Source organism: Artemia sp. Qi Xiang Cuo, chromosome 17, assembly GCF_049724085.1.
Source record: "Artemia sp. Qi Xiang Cuo chromosome 17, ASM4972408v1, whole genome shotgun sequence".
Classification (NCBI taxonomy): Eukaryota; Metazoa; Arthropoda; class Branchiopoda; order Anostraca; family Artemiidae; genus Artemia; species Artemia sp. Qi Xiang Cuo.
Window position 1 is genome coordinate 4,964,625 of NC_142810.1, and position 14,260 is coordinate 4,978,884.

General features: G+C 40.5%; 1 protein-coding gene across 1 annotated transcript in view; it reads right to left on the reverse strand.

Annotated features, from left to right (window-relative positions):
- The window catches only part of sea (mitochondrial citrate transporter scheggia), a 103,352-nt gene extending 89,315 nt beyond the window's left edge, over positions 1–14,037 (reverse strand). Inside the window, exon 1 of the mRNA XM_089103707.1 lies at positions 13,837–14,037. Within this exon, the coding sequence (XP_088959833.1) occupies positions 13,837–13,948 (112 nt within the window). The 5' untranslated portion in view covers positions 13,949–14,037. The remainder of the gene's footprint in view (positions 1–13,836) is intronic.
- Positions 14,038–14,260: the final 223 nt, after the last annotated feature.

The following is a 14,260-nucleotide window of genomic DNA, read 5'->3' on the forward strand; positions in this document are numbered from 1 at the left end:
TTTTTGAGGAAGACACTCCCCCACACCCCTCAGGGCAAGAGTTTTAAGTTATGTCCTGGGGGCATATAAGGCTTTGATAGAAGGCATTGTCGTAGAAACTTCAGATCAGGCTCATTCGATTGGAGATTCAAAGGGATAGTGCTCTTTTTAATAGTCTAAAGTGAATGGAGGGCAACTAGCCCCCCCCCCCCACGCCCATCATTCCCCCCTAAAACATCCAATCAAAATTCTGAGATAGCCATTTTGCTCAAAGTAGTTGATTTCCAGATAGAAAATATGTTTTTGAGCAGGACACTCCCCACAACCCTCAGGGCAAGGGTTTTAACTTATGCCCTGGGGGCATATAAGGTTTTTATTGAAGGCGTTGTCATAGAAACTTCAAAAAAGGCTACTCGATTGGAAATTCAAAGGGCTACAGCCGTTTTTAATAGTCGAAAGTGATTGAAGGGCAACTAGCCCCCCCCCCCCCACGCCCATCGTTCCCCAAACACATCCAATCAAAATTTTGAGATAGCCATTTTGTTTAGCGTAGTTGATTTCAAGATAGAAAATGTGTTTTTGAGGAGGAGACTCCCCAACAACGCTCAGGGCAAGGGTTTTAAGTTATGCCCAGGGGGGCATATAAGGTTTTTTATAGAAGGTGATTGGAAATTCAAAGGGCTAGTGCCCTTTTTAATAGTCGAAAGTGATTGGAGGGCAACTAGCCCTCCCCCCCCCCACTCCCATCATTACCCCAGACACCTCCAAATAAAATTGTGAGATAGCCATTTTGTTCAACGTAGTTGATTTCCAGATAGAAATTAGGTTTTTGAGGAGGACACTCCCCCAAAACCTTCAGGGCAAGGGTTTTAAGTTATGCCCTGGGGGCATATAAGGCTTTTATAGAAGGCGTTGTCGTAGAAACTTCAAGACAGGCTCATTCGATTGGAAATTCAAAGGGCTAGTGCCCTGTTTAATAGCCGAAAGCGATTGGAGGGCAACTGCCCCCACTCCCAACAGTTCCCCCAACATATCCAAACAAAATTTTGAGATAGCCATTTTGTTCAGCGTAGTTGATTTCCGGATAGAAAATATGTTTTTGAGGACACTCCCCCATAACCCTCAGGGCAAGGGTTTTAAGCTATGCCCTGGGGGCATATGAGGTTTTTATAGAAGGCGTTGTCGTAGAAACTTCAAAAAAAGGTCATTCGATTGTAAATTCAAAGGGCTAGTGCCCTTTTTAATAGTCGAAAGTGATTGGAGGGCAACTATCCCCCCCACGCCCATCATTCCCCCAAACACATCCAATTAAAAATTTGAGATAGCCATTTTGTTCAGCGTAGTCGATTTAAAGAGAGAAAATGTGTTTTTGAGGAGGAGACTCCCCCAAAACCCTCAGGGCAAGGGTTGCCCAGGGCAAGGTTATGCCCAGGGGGCATATAAGGTTTTTATAGAAGGCGCTGTCGTTGAAACTTCAAAAAAAGCTCATTTTATTGGAAATTCATAGGGCTAGTGCCCTTTTTAACAGTCGAAAGTGATTGGAGGGCAACTAGCCCCCCCCCATGCCCATCATTTCCAAAAACACATCCAATCAAAATTTTGAGATAGAAAATTTGGTTCAGCGTAGTTGAACCAGGTTCAGCGTAGTTGGAGGCGAATGGAGTTCGTCCGGAATGATGCAGACCTTGTCTGCTGACCACGTGCCTCTGGATATGGGGTCATCCCCTAACTAAACACTCCGATCAGGGTGGCTGCAACCTCATGTTGCGGGTGGAGCCCACCCCGGGAATATCAGTATCTAGGTTAAACCTAGCTCTAATCAGATTGGAGGCCTAGGGTCGGTTGGTCTAGCGACCATCCACCTGAAAATCAAGTGCTACGCAAAGTGACTACATAGCCTCGGATCCGGACCTCCTTTTAAGATCGCGACCTACGCGCGTCAACGGACATGCTGACGACGTCAGAAAGACTGACAGACTGAATTGTGCTGATGTCCAGCTTCGCCTCCATGCACAGCGATCGGAAAGAAAACCAGTAGCAGTGGATATTGGGAAACTAAAGGAGCCATATACTCGCCAGAAGTATAGTGTTGAGATATCAAATCGCTTTGAGCTCCTGGGCACACTCAACAACAGCAAAGACGCCTGGAAGTATTTTAAATCACAGACCAGCGAAGCAGCACAGCTGGTGCTTGGCAAGCGGAGTTTCCCGAAGAAATCGTGGCTAACTGACGAAACACTGCAGGTCATAGAGCAAAGGCGGAGGGCAAGACTTCTTGGGGACATGGCCACCTATCGGAGGCTCAATGGAGTGCGGAACAGACTTATTCACTGAGACCAAACTCAGTTTGTTGCAAGGAAAGCCGATGAAATCGAACTAGCAGCAAAAAAGAAAGACATGGGTAGCCTGTTCAAGCACCTCCGCGATCTCACAGAAAATAAAACACCAGCATTGGGACCCGTCCTATCCAGGTATGGAACACTTCTCTCTGATGAGGGTTCTTGTCTCGAGCGGTGGAAGGACAACTTCTGCTCACTCCTGAACAACACTAACCCGTCTATGCCTTCTACTGATAGTCCCAGCCAACCTGGCAGTCCAAGATCCGAAACAGATACTCCTCCAGACGAGCCTTTCAGCCCCTCAGAAATTGGAAATGCAGTAAAAAGGCTCAAGAACAATAAAGCTGCCGGTATCTGTGGCCTGAGTGCAGAGCTGCTAAAATATGCAGGTCCTGTTATGCTCCTGTTTCTCCACCCCCTGTTCTCTACAATCTGGCAAACCGAGATAATTCCCGAAGATTGGCGGAAGGGTGTCATTATCCCTTTATGGAAGAGTAAAGGTTCTAGAAGCGACTGCTTGAACTACCTTGGAATAACCCTACTGTCTGTCCCAGGAAAACTTTTCTCAATGGTCCTGCTAGATCAATGTTGAAATATCATTAGTAAAATCCGGCGACCGGAGCAAGCTGGTTTCATGTCGGACCGTTCAACCATCGAGCAGATTTTTACGATCCGACAAATCATAGAAAAAGCCACGGAGTTCCGACAAAAAGCTTTTTTTTACCTTCGTCGACGTCCGTGCTGCGTTCGACTCAGTGGACCGAGAAGCTCTTTGGCGGATTCTAGAATCGACATGCTTCCCTAAGAAATACTGCAGGCTCTTCAAAGCTCTACACCCTGGGACGGAGAGCTGTGTTCAAGTGAACGGCCGCCGCAGCCCGTTCTTCCAAATCACGACAGGAGTGCGCCAAGGATGTGCAGTTGCCCCAGAGCTCTTCAGTGTCATTATAGACTACGTTATGACTAGGACTACTTCATGTCTCAGCTTTGGACTCAAGTTTGGAGATCGTGTCATTACAGATGCTGATTTTGCCAATGACTTAGCCATTCTGGCGGACTCCATGGAGCAGTTGCTGGAAGTGCTTCGAATCCTACTAGAAGAGGCTGCAAAAGTAGGACTGCAGATAAACTGGACTAAAACGAAAATTATGGCTATAGACCCATCCTCTCCTGCTGCCAATCCTTCAGTTAGCCTAGATAGCACCACTAGCATTGGACCACAAGTTGTCCAAAGGTTCACTTACTTGGGCTCCATAACTTCTTCCGATGGCTCGCTTCTTTCTGAACTACAAGCGAGAATATCCAAAGCGTCTTCTGCCATGAGCAGACTGAACCGTTACCTCTGGCGAAAACCAAACATCAGTCGCACAACGAAGCTGCGGATTTTCAACGCCCTCGTCGGCTCTGTGATGCTCTATGGAGCTGAGACGTGGCAAGTTTCAGCCGCAACCCTCAAGACAATTGATGTCTTTCAGTCGAAGAGCCTGAGGAGGATCGAAGGTCTACGATGGTTCGACTTTTTCAGCAATGAGAAGCTGCTGCAGCTCACCAAGCAGTCTCGGTTTTCGACCCAAGCAGCCGAGCGAACACTACGATGGTTCGGACACCTACTTCGAATGCCTCCACACACACCTGCGAAAACGATCCATGACTTCGACCCTGTCAAAGCTGGTTGGGAGTGACCTCACGGCCGACCGAAGAAACGATGGTCTGACAGCCTGTTCGAGTTCCTGGCGATGGCAAAGATCAGGTTGAGCGATGTGCAAACGCTTGCCATGGACCGAAGTGGATGGAGGAGGCAGACGTCACTCTCTACGCCAAGCAGCGCCCGGCAGGAGACATAAGTCAAAGTAAAAAGTTAAGTAGTTGATAGATAGAAAATGTTTTTTTGAGGAGGAGACTCCCCAACAACCCTCGGGGCAAGGGTTTTAAGTTATGCCCAGGGGGGCATATAAGGTTTTTTATAGAAGGCGATTGGAAATTCAAAGGGCTGTTGCCTTTTTTAATAGTCGAAAGTGATTGGAGGGCAACTAGCCCTCCCCCCCGCGGCCCATCTTTCCCCCAAACACATCCAATCAAAATTGTGAGATAGCCATTTTGTTCAACGTAGTTGATTTCCAGATAGAAAATAGGTTTTTGAGGAGGACACTCCCCAAAAACCCTCAGGGCAAACGTTTTAAGTTATGCCTTGGGGGCGTATAAGGCTTTTATAGAAGGCCTTGTCGTATAAACTTCAAAACAGGCTCATTCGATTTGAAATTCAAACGGCTAGTGCCCTTTTTAAGAGTCGGAAGTGATTGGCGGTCAAATAGCCCCCCCCCCCATGCCCGTTCTCCCCCGAAACACATCCAATCAAAATTTTGAGATAGCCATTTTGTTCAGCGTAGTTGATTTCAAGATAGAAAATGTGTTTTTGAGGAGGAGACTCCCCCACAACCCTCGGGGCAAGGGTTTTAAGTTATGCCCTATGGGACATATAAGGTTTTTTATAGAAGGCGATTGGAAATTCAAAGGGCTAGTGCCCTTTTTAATCGTTGAACGGGATTGGCTGGTAGATAGCCCCCCCCCCCATGCCCATCATTTACCACAACACTTCCAATCAAAAGTCTTAGATAGCCAGTTTGTTCAACAGAGTTGATTTCCAGATAGAAAATAGGTTTTTGAGGAGGACACTCCCCAAAACCTTCAGGGCAAAGGTTTTAAGTTATGCCCTGGGGGCATATAAGGCATTTATAGAAGGTTTTGTCGCAGAAACTTTAAAACAGGTTTATTTGATTGGAAATTCAAAGGGCTAGTGCCTTTTTAATAGTCAAAAGTGATTGGAGAGCAACTAGCCCCCCCTCCGACAACGCCCATCATTCCCACGAACACATCCAATCAAAATTGTGAGATAGCCATTTTGTTCTGCGTAGTTGATTTCCAGATAGAAAATATGTTTTTGAGGACAATCCCCCACAACCCTAAGGGCAAGGGTTTTAAGCTATGCCCTGGGGGCATATATGGTTATGGTTTTTATTGAAGGCGTTGTCGTAGAAACTTCAAAACAGGGTCATTTGATTGAAAATTCAAAGGGCTAGTGCCCTTTTTAATAGTCAAAAGTGATTGGAGGGCAACTAGCCCCCCCCCCCCCCACGCCCATCATTCCCCCGAACAATCTAATCAAAATTTTGAGATAAGCATTTTGTCAGCGTAGCTGATTTTCAGATAGAAAATATCATTTTGAGGAGGACACTCCCCCAAAACCCTCGGGGCAAGGGTTTTAAGTTATGCCCTGGGGGCATATTATGTTTTTATAGAAGGCGCTGTCGTTGAAACTTCAAAAAAAGCTCATTTTATTGGAAATTCAAAGAGTTCTAGTACCCTTTTTAACAGTCGAAAGTGATTGGAGGGTAACTAGCCCCCGCCCCCCACACCCATCTTTCCCACAAACACATCCAATTCAAATTGTGAGATAGCCATTTTTTTCAACGTAGTTGATTTCCAGATAGAAAATAGGTTTTTGAGGAAGACACTCCCCCCACACCCTTCATGGCAAGAGTTTTAAGTTATGCCCTGGGGGCATATAAGGCTTTTATAAAAGGCGTTGTCGTAGAATCTTCAGATCAGGCTCATTCGATTGGAAATTCAAAGGGCTGGTGCCCTTTTTAATAGCCGAAAGTTATTGGAGGGCAACTAGCCCCCCCCCCCCACGCCCATCATTCCCCTAAAACTTCCAGTCAAAATTTTGAGATAAGCATTTTTTCAGCTTAGCTGATTTTCAGATAGAAAATATCATTTTGAGGAGGACACTCCCCCAAAACCCTCGGGGCAAGGGTCTTAAGTTATGCCCTGGGGGCATATAAAGTTTTTATAGAAGGTGTTGTCGTAGAAACTTCAAAATAGGCTCATTCGATTGGAAATTCAAAGGGCTAGTTCCCTTCTTAATAGTCGAAAGTGATTGGAGGGGAACTAGCCCCTCCCCCCCGCCCATCAATCCCCCCAACAAATCCAAACAAATTTTTGAGATAGCCAATTTTTTCAGCGTAGTTGATTTCCAGATAGAAAATATGTTTTAGAGGAGGACATTTCCCAACATTCCTCAGGGCAAGGTTTTAAGTTATGTCCTGGGGTGTATAAAGTTTTTATAGAAGGCGTTGTCATAGAAACTTCAAAAGGGGCTCATTTAATTGGAAAGTCAAAGATCTAGTGTCCTTTTTAATAGTCGAAAGAAATTGGAGGGCAACTAGCCCCCCCCCCACGTCCATCATTCACCCAAACACATCTAATCAAAATTTTGAGATAGCCATTTTTGTTAGCGTAGGCTAGTTGATTTCCAGATAGAAAATATGTTTTTAGAAGGACACTCCCCAAACCCTCAGGGCAAGGGTTTTAAGTTATGCTCTGGGGGTATATAAGGTTTTTATAGAAGGGGTTGTCGTAGAAACTTCAAAAAGGCTAATTTGATTGGAAATTAAAAAGGCTAGTGCCCTTTTTAATAGTCGCAAGTGATTGGAGGGCAACTAACCCCCCCCCACGCCCATAATTCGCCCAAACACATCCAATCAAATTTTGGGATAGCCATTTTGTTCAGCGTAGTTGATTTCCAGATAGAAATCATGTTTGTGAGGAGGACACTCCCCCACAACACTCAGGGCAAGGGTTTTAAGTTATGCCCAGGGGGCATATAATGTTTTTATAGAAGTTGTCGTAGAAACTTCAAAAAAGCTCATTCGACTGAAAATTTAAAGGGCTAGAGCCGTTTTTAATAGTCAAAAGTGATTGGAGGGCAACTAGCCCCCCCCCCCCGCCCATCATTCCCCCTAACACATCCAATGAAAATTTTGAGATAGCCATTTTGTTCAGCGTAGTTGATTTACAGATAAAAAATATGTTTTTGAGGAGGATACTCCCCCACAGAGGAGGACACTCCGCCACAGCCCTCAGGGCAAGGGTTTTAAGTTATGCCCTGGGGGCATATAAGGTTTTATAGAAGGCATTGTTTAAGAAACTTCAGAAAAGAGCTCATTCGATTTGATATTCAAAAAGCTAGTACCCATTTTAATAGTCGAAAGTTATTAGTAATATTTTTTGTTGGTGTTGTTTAGACCAGGGCACTTCGTATCGAATGAATTGTCGTGGGAACTTCGAAAGGAGCTCATTCGATTGAAAATAGAAAGTACTGTTGCCCTTTTTAATATTCAAAAGTGATTGGAGGGCAACTAGTCCCCCTTCCACTCCCACCCTTCCATTTGCCCATTATGTTTAAAAACTAAATGTTGCCTTAAGATTAAATCAAAATTCACTGTGATAATGCTAATTCCCAATAAGGCATCTCAGCAGTATCCCAAGAACGACTGAGGGTCTTATGTTCGAACTTTCGAGGCTACTTCTGCTCTTAAAATTTAACCAAATCAAAACAGTGTAAGTGTAACCAAGCTATGTAAACAGATTTTTTTGCGATTGGTATCAAGTTTTCCATTTCAGGTCAAGAAAAGGAGGTATGAAACTAAATTAAAGAGTACTATTTGTGTCCAGATTTTTAAAAGGGTGTATGCTGTTAAAAATTGCTGAAAATTTTTCTCCAGTATACAAATAGCAGGCCAAACTATAAAGTCTTAAAAAACGAAAAGATTTAAAGTGTTATTTTCTTTTTCCCTGAAGAGACTATGTCAATACAAAACGAACAGAAATTAATTAAAAAAAACTTTTTCCACAAAATAAGTATTTTCTTATCAACACACTCAAAATAAATAGCTGGTCTATAGCATTATATTCCCGATAAATAACCGATTCAAACCCAAAACGAGCAGAAATTAACATAAGTTGGGCGCAAAACTCCTATGCCTTCCCAAGGCCAGAACAAAATTTGCACTTTACTGAAAAAATACAAATGAATGTGCATTGTCAATTTAATATATATATATATACTGATATTTAGTAATCAAAATGTTAAAATTATTTGATTTATTAAAGTTATAAAAGTAGAAACATTTATATTTTTTTCAGTAAAGGTTAAATTTTGTTCTGGCCTTGGGAAGGCATAGGGGTTTTGCGCCCAACTTATGTTAATTTCTGCTCGTTTTGAGTTTGACTCGGTTAATTATTGTAATTTCTGTTCGTTTTGAGTTTCATTTATCTATCGATGCTGATTTGTGGTAGTTTCACGCTTGGTAGATTATTTGATTTTATTTTTGCTCATTTTTTGTTTAATGGAATTCTTTACTTTTCTTTGAAAAACTTGTTTTGTGGAAAAAGTTTTTTTTAATTAATTCAAAGAAAAAAAAAGTAAGTTTAGGTTAGAAGAAGCTCATAGGATTAAGGAAGAGTTTAGTAAGACGGACTCTAGAGAATTTCAGAAGCTTGTGAAGACTTCCGTTGGAGGGACACGTGGTGTTGGTTAAGTCCCCCCAGCTGAGAGTTGGGCTGAATATTTGGAAGGTCAGTTTCAGGAAGTAGAGGAAGGTGAACCGCTAGATAAGAAGTTTTCAGATTTAGATAGTCTTATGGATTTACTATTGAGTGAAGATGATTCAAAGTTAGTTATTGAGGTGAAGGATAATGAACTGTGGGAAGAGATGAAGGAAATGAAGGGAGGATCAGCGCCGGGAATAGATGGAATTCTGCTGAAAGTGTGGAAGAGGAATAGAGTATGGATTATTTCGAATTTAATCCTTTTGTTTTTGGCATTTCTGAGTAAAGGGTGTTGGCCTATGGAATGGTCGACATCTATTCTGGTGCTGTGGCATAAGAAAGGAGAAAGGCCAGTCCATAGTAATTATAGATGTATCAGTATGGGGAATAGTATTAGTAAGCTTTTTTGTAAGGTATTATGTTCAAGGTTAGATAAATGGTTAGAATCACAGAAGAAGATGAAAGATATACAGGCAGGTTCCAGGAAGGAATATAGTGCTATAGACCCAATGTTTATTTTGAGTGGGGGAGTATCCTCCTCAAAAACATATTTTTATCTGTAAATCAACTACGCTGAACAAAATGGCTATCTAAAGATTTTTATTGGATGTGTTTGGGGGAATGATGGGCGGGGGGGCTAGTTGCCCTCCAATCACTTTTGACTATTAAAAAGGGCTCTAGCCCTTTGAATTTTCAATTGAATGAGCCGTTTTTAAGTTTCTTAAACAACACCTTATATAAAAACCTTATTTGTCCCCTGGGCATGACTTAAAAACCTTACCCTTAGTGCTGTGGGGGAGTTTCCTTCGCAAACACATATTTTATATATAAAAATCAACCATGTTGAACAAAATGGCTATCTTGATTGGATATGTTTTGGGGAATGATGGGCGTGGGGGGGGGGGGTTAGTTGCCCTCCAATCACTTTTGACTATTAAAAAGGGCACTAGCCTTTTTAATTTCCAATCAAATTAGCCTTTTTTGAAGTTTCTATGACAACGCCTTCAATAAAAACCTTATATACTCCCAGGGCATAACTTAAAACCATTGCCCTGAGGGTGTGGGGAAGTGTCCTTCTAAAAACATATTTTCTATCTGGAAATCAACTAGCCTATGCTAAAAAAAAATGGCTATCTCAAAATTTTGATTAGATGTGTTTGGGTGAATGATGGACGTGGGCGGGGGGGCTAGTTGCCCTCCAATTACTTTCAACTATTAAAAAGGGCACTAGCACTTTGAATTTCCAATTAAATGAGCCCCTTTTGAAGTTTCTATGACAACGCCTTCTATAAAAACTTTATATACCCCAGGACATAACTTAAAACCCTTGCCCTGAGGGTTGTTGGGAAGTGTCCTGTGTGTTGATAAGAAAATATGCTAGAGGAAGAGAAAATAGGTTATATGCAGCTTTCCTGGACTTGAGAGGAGCTTCGATGAAGTAGTTAGGAAGCACCTTATTGAGAATCTGCTACAATTAGGATTGCCCTGGAGATTCGTAAGGATATTAGTAGCTATGTATAGTGTAGTTAGGATCGTAGTTCGAGTTGGGAAACAGTTTTCTAGGGTAATTAAAAGTATTATGGGGGTTCAGCAAGGCTTTAGTTGATCTTCTAGGCTATTTTCTTTATTTATAAATGATATAGAGGATTATTTTAGGAGTAGGGCAGCACCATGTATTGAGTTATCGCGTAAATCTTTGTTTGCTCTCCTTTTTGCAGATGATATAGTGTTGGTTGCAAAAAATGGTAAAGAGCTGCAAAGATTGTTAGATCTGACCAATGATTATTTAGTTGAGAAGAAGTTAATTGTTAAATGTTGAGCGGGAGTTGTATTTGGAGAAAAAGGGGGACAAAGTAAAATTTTTAATCTGAAAATTTTTAATATTAAAATAAAAATATAGAGGAAACTTGGCTTTAAATGAAAAGGTGTTTGTGTAGACAACTGTAAAATATACAACAACCACTTGGAAAGTAAGGCCAAGAACACTCCTTCACATGTTCTGAGAAATCAGGCTGGCAATCTGAAAAATAAGAAACTGGAGAAGGTACAAGGGCATTTCAACACAGGTAAATTATGACAATTTTAAACTGATGCAAAATAAAGTCCAGCACCTTACAAGAGAACTTACAAGCAGTATGAGGATACCTTAGCATCAGCTTCAAAAATCAATTGAATGAAGTTTTAAAAACATGCCTCAATTCAAAAGCCTGGTAGACAAGCAGTAACAGAAATCTTAGTTAATAAGAATAGTATAGCCAGTCCTGGAGATATTGCCAAAGTCCTGAATAAGCAGTTCAAGTCAGTTTTCAAACATCCTGATAATGCTCCATTGTCAGAAATGCTGGATTACAATATTGACAAACCTATGCAAGTTATCACCATGAAACCTGTGGACATAGGACTGCAGCTCAAAATATTGAATCCAAATAAGTCTGTTGGCCCTGATGGAGTTCACCCTTGGACCTTGCCCCTCCCTTAACAAAACAGTTTCAAAAGTCTCTTGATACCAAAGCAGTTCCTCAAGATTGGCAAAATGCAAATATTATGCCTGTCCACAAGGGCGTAAGTAGGACTAATGTCACCAATAACCAACCCATTAGCATTACCTAAACAATTTGTAAAATTCTTGAAGGAAATGTATATACCACCATTACAAAACGTTCACTTGCCAACAAACAGCCAACATGGCTTCAGATCTGGGCACTAAGTTGAGACAAATCTTATAGATGCTTATGACTAAATCACTAAGTTGCTAGATCTAATACTCCAGTTGACATGATCTTTTTAGATTTTGCCAAAGCATTTGATAAAGTCAAAAATGCTTGAACCAGACCAATCAACAAGAACTAGCGGACATACCATGAAGCTGTACTGCAAACAATCAACACCAGACTACAGAACAACTTCTTCCCAAATAGAGTCATGGGGCTCTGGAGCTCCCTAAGTGGAAAAGCAGTCTCTGTCCCTAATGTGGAGGCTTTCAAGTGGAATGGAGTTAAAAGTGGAGCTGTGCACCTGCACCTGCAGGATAATACCTTATTTGCTGGACAATGGGATTTAAGGTAATCACCAGCTGAAGATAAAACTAATAGCTATTGGCATCCATCTGGAGGCTGTAGAATGGATGATGCAGTTTCTTTCAGCAAGAAAGCAGAGAGTCAAGGTACTTGGAGACAATGGGCAAGAATTCTTCTCCGAATTTGACAGTGGTGTGCCTCAGGAAACAATCCTAGGTCCAACATTGTTCAATGTTTCTATTAATGATGCTCCAGAAGCTGTAAGAAATAATAAGAGCCTTTATGCTGATAATTCTAAGTTTATTGGATCTGCCAAGTCATCAGTTACAAGAGCTTCCACATAAGAAGACCTGAATTTGATTTCACTATGGGCCAGTAAGTGGAAACTTGAATTTAACATTCAGAAGTGCAAGTCAATAAACTTTGGGAGAAAGAACATAAGGTGGCAGTACCATATGATAGGAGAGGATGGTTCAAGACAATTGATTGACTCTTCATAGAAAAATCTACACAGGGTAAAAAACCAGTATGCAACTGAGCAAAATCATGTAAAACCCTCACATCTTGTTACCAAATAGGTATTGAGAAGAATTGAATATGTCAAATGACTAGCTAAAAATCTAAGCTATGCAGCAATATGGTTATTATTAAAATTCATTAAGATTAAACACTTGAAATTATTAGTTTATTGACTTACATAGAAGGACTGCTTTTTGGAAATACCAATTATTCTATTTTAATGCATATATCCTTTTAGTGTTCCAGTTTTATTCATATATTAACAAAAAGCTGATTATTGTCTGATTCTAAGAATATAACTTTTATTGCTTAATCTGTATTCTATAAATCACAAATATTAAATACATTTTTTGCTTTTCAATTGCTTGTTAAAATAAGGATCACTTTTAGAATTTATGATGACAAATTACTCTCACTGGACTGGCTCCAGTGATAGGTGATTGGGTCTACACTTGCATTGTGTCAAGCTGTAGTATTATATGGGACAGGTCCAAAGACCTGTCTCTATTTTTTTAGAATGCCAAAGAAAAGTGGCCTTTCCCAAAAATTAACCAGTAAATTTTTACCAAATTATATTATTGACTTACAAATAAAGTGAATATACAACTTGATGCCTTTTTTTATGCTCTTTCCAAATATAATAATCATTTTTGTCAGAAATGTATTTCACCCCCACCCCTATATATAACAATTAAGGGTATATATTTGCACATTAGGGGGGGGGGCAAATTCTATTTCTGATGTAAATGGGATGTAAGTTTAAACTTTACCCCCACCCCCCTAATGTGCAAATATATACCCTGAATTGGTAGCCTATATAGGGGTGGGGGTAATATTCATTTCCTACAATAATAATTATTATATTTGGAAAAAGCATAAAAAAAGGCATTGAGTGGTATATTCACTTTATTTGTAAGTCAATAATATGATTTGGTAAAAATTTACCTTTTACCCTAGCCTATGTCCCTCACTCCTGAGAAAAAAAAAATAGATCTAGCTCTGGATACCTAGGCCTAGCCTGTATTCCAGTTTTAGCTAGCAAATCATAAAAAATCCCAAATTTAACTTTATTCCTCATCAATAACTGGCTTGTAGCCTAAATTTGTAAAAAAAAAAAAAAGGTAAAGTTATACCAAATCATATTATTGAGTTAGGACAAACGTGAATACACCATTTGATGCCTTTTTTTATGCTGATTACAAATATAATAATCATTTCTATCGGAAATGAATTTCAGCCCCCCTTTATATACCAGTTCAGGGTTAGGTTAGGTATATATAGGGGGAGGGGGACTGAAGTTCATTTCTGATAGAAATGATTACTATATTCATAATCAGCATAAAAAAAAGGCATCAAATGGTGTATTCACTTTATTTCTAACTCAATAATATGATTTGGTAGAACTTTACCAAAAAAATCAAAGTATATAGGCTAGCCAAGGCTATTTGGCAAGTGTTAAATGGGGAAATAGGCCTAACCTGAGCTTTTCAGTTATAATTATAGCCTAGTGTTTGTGAGAAATCTCACATAATGATTGCCCTATAAGATATTAGGTTTTTTTGTCAAAGCATAATCTAATTTACATATCTTACCTGCAATAACACCCTTAAGCCCCTTATTGCCACCTCCAGCACTGGCTGCTGCACCGTTCTGAGACATCCATTTTCTATGGCGGAAAGGAGAGCTGAAAATGTTGGTATCCATAGTAGAGCAGGTAGAAAATGTAAATGAGATAAAGGAAAGTGGTTAGGGGGAAATTTCCAAAATACAGATCTCTTATCTTAATTCTGGGATTTTTGAGAAATTCTATTGCTATACATAGAAGAGTCATCTATGAAATTAAGTGTCAAGAGTGTGCTAGATGCCGCATAAAATCTCTAAGGCCGATTCTCACGATGATGAGGGAGCCAATTTTCACAAAGATAAGATCTGGATAGAAGTTATCCATTAACGTGAACCGGCGTTTTGCTCCGAATTAGTTGAATAGGATTGTGTTTTGCATCAATTCTCCTCTAA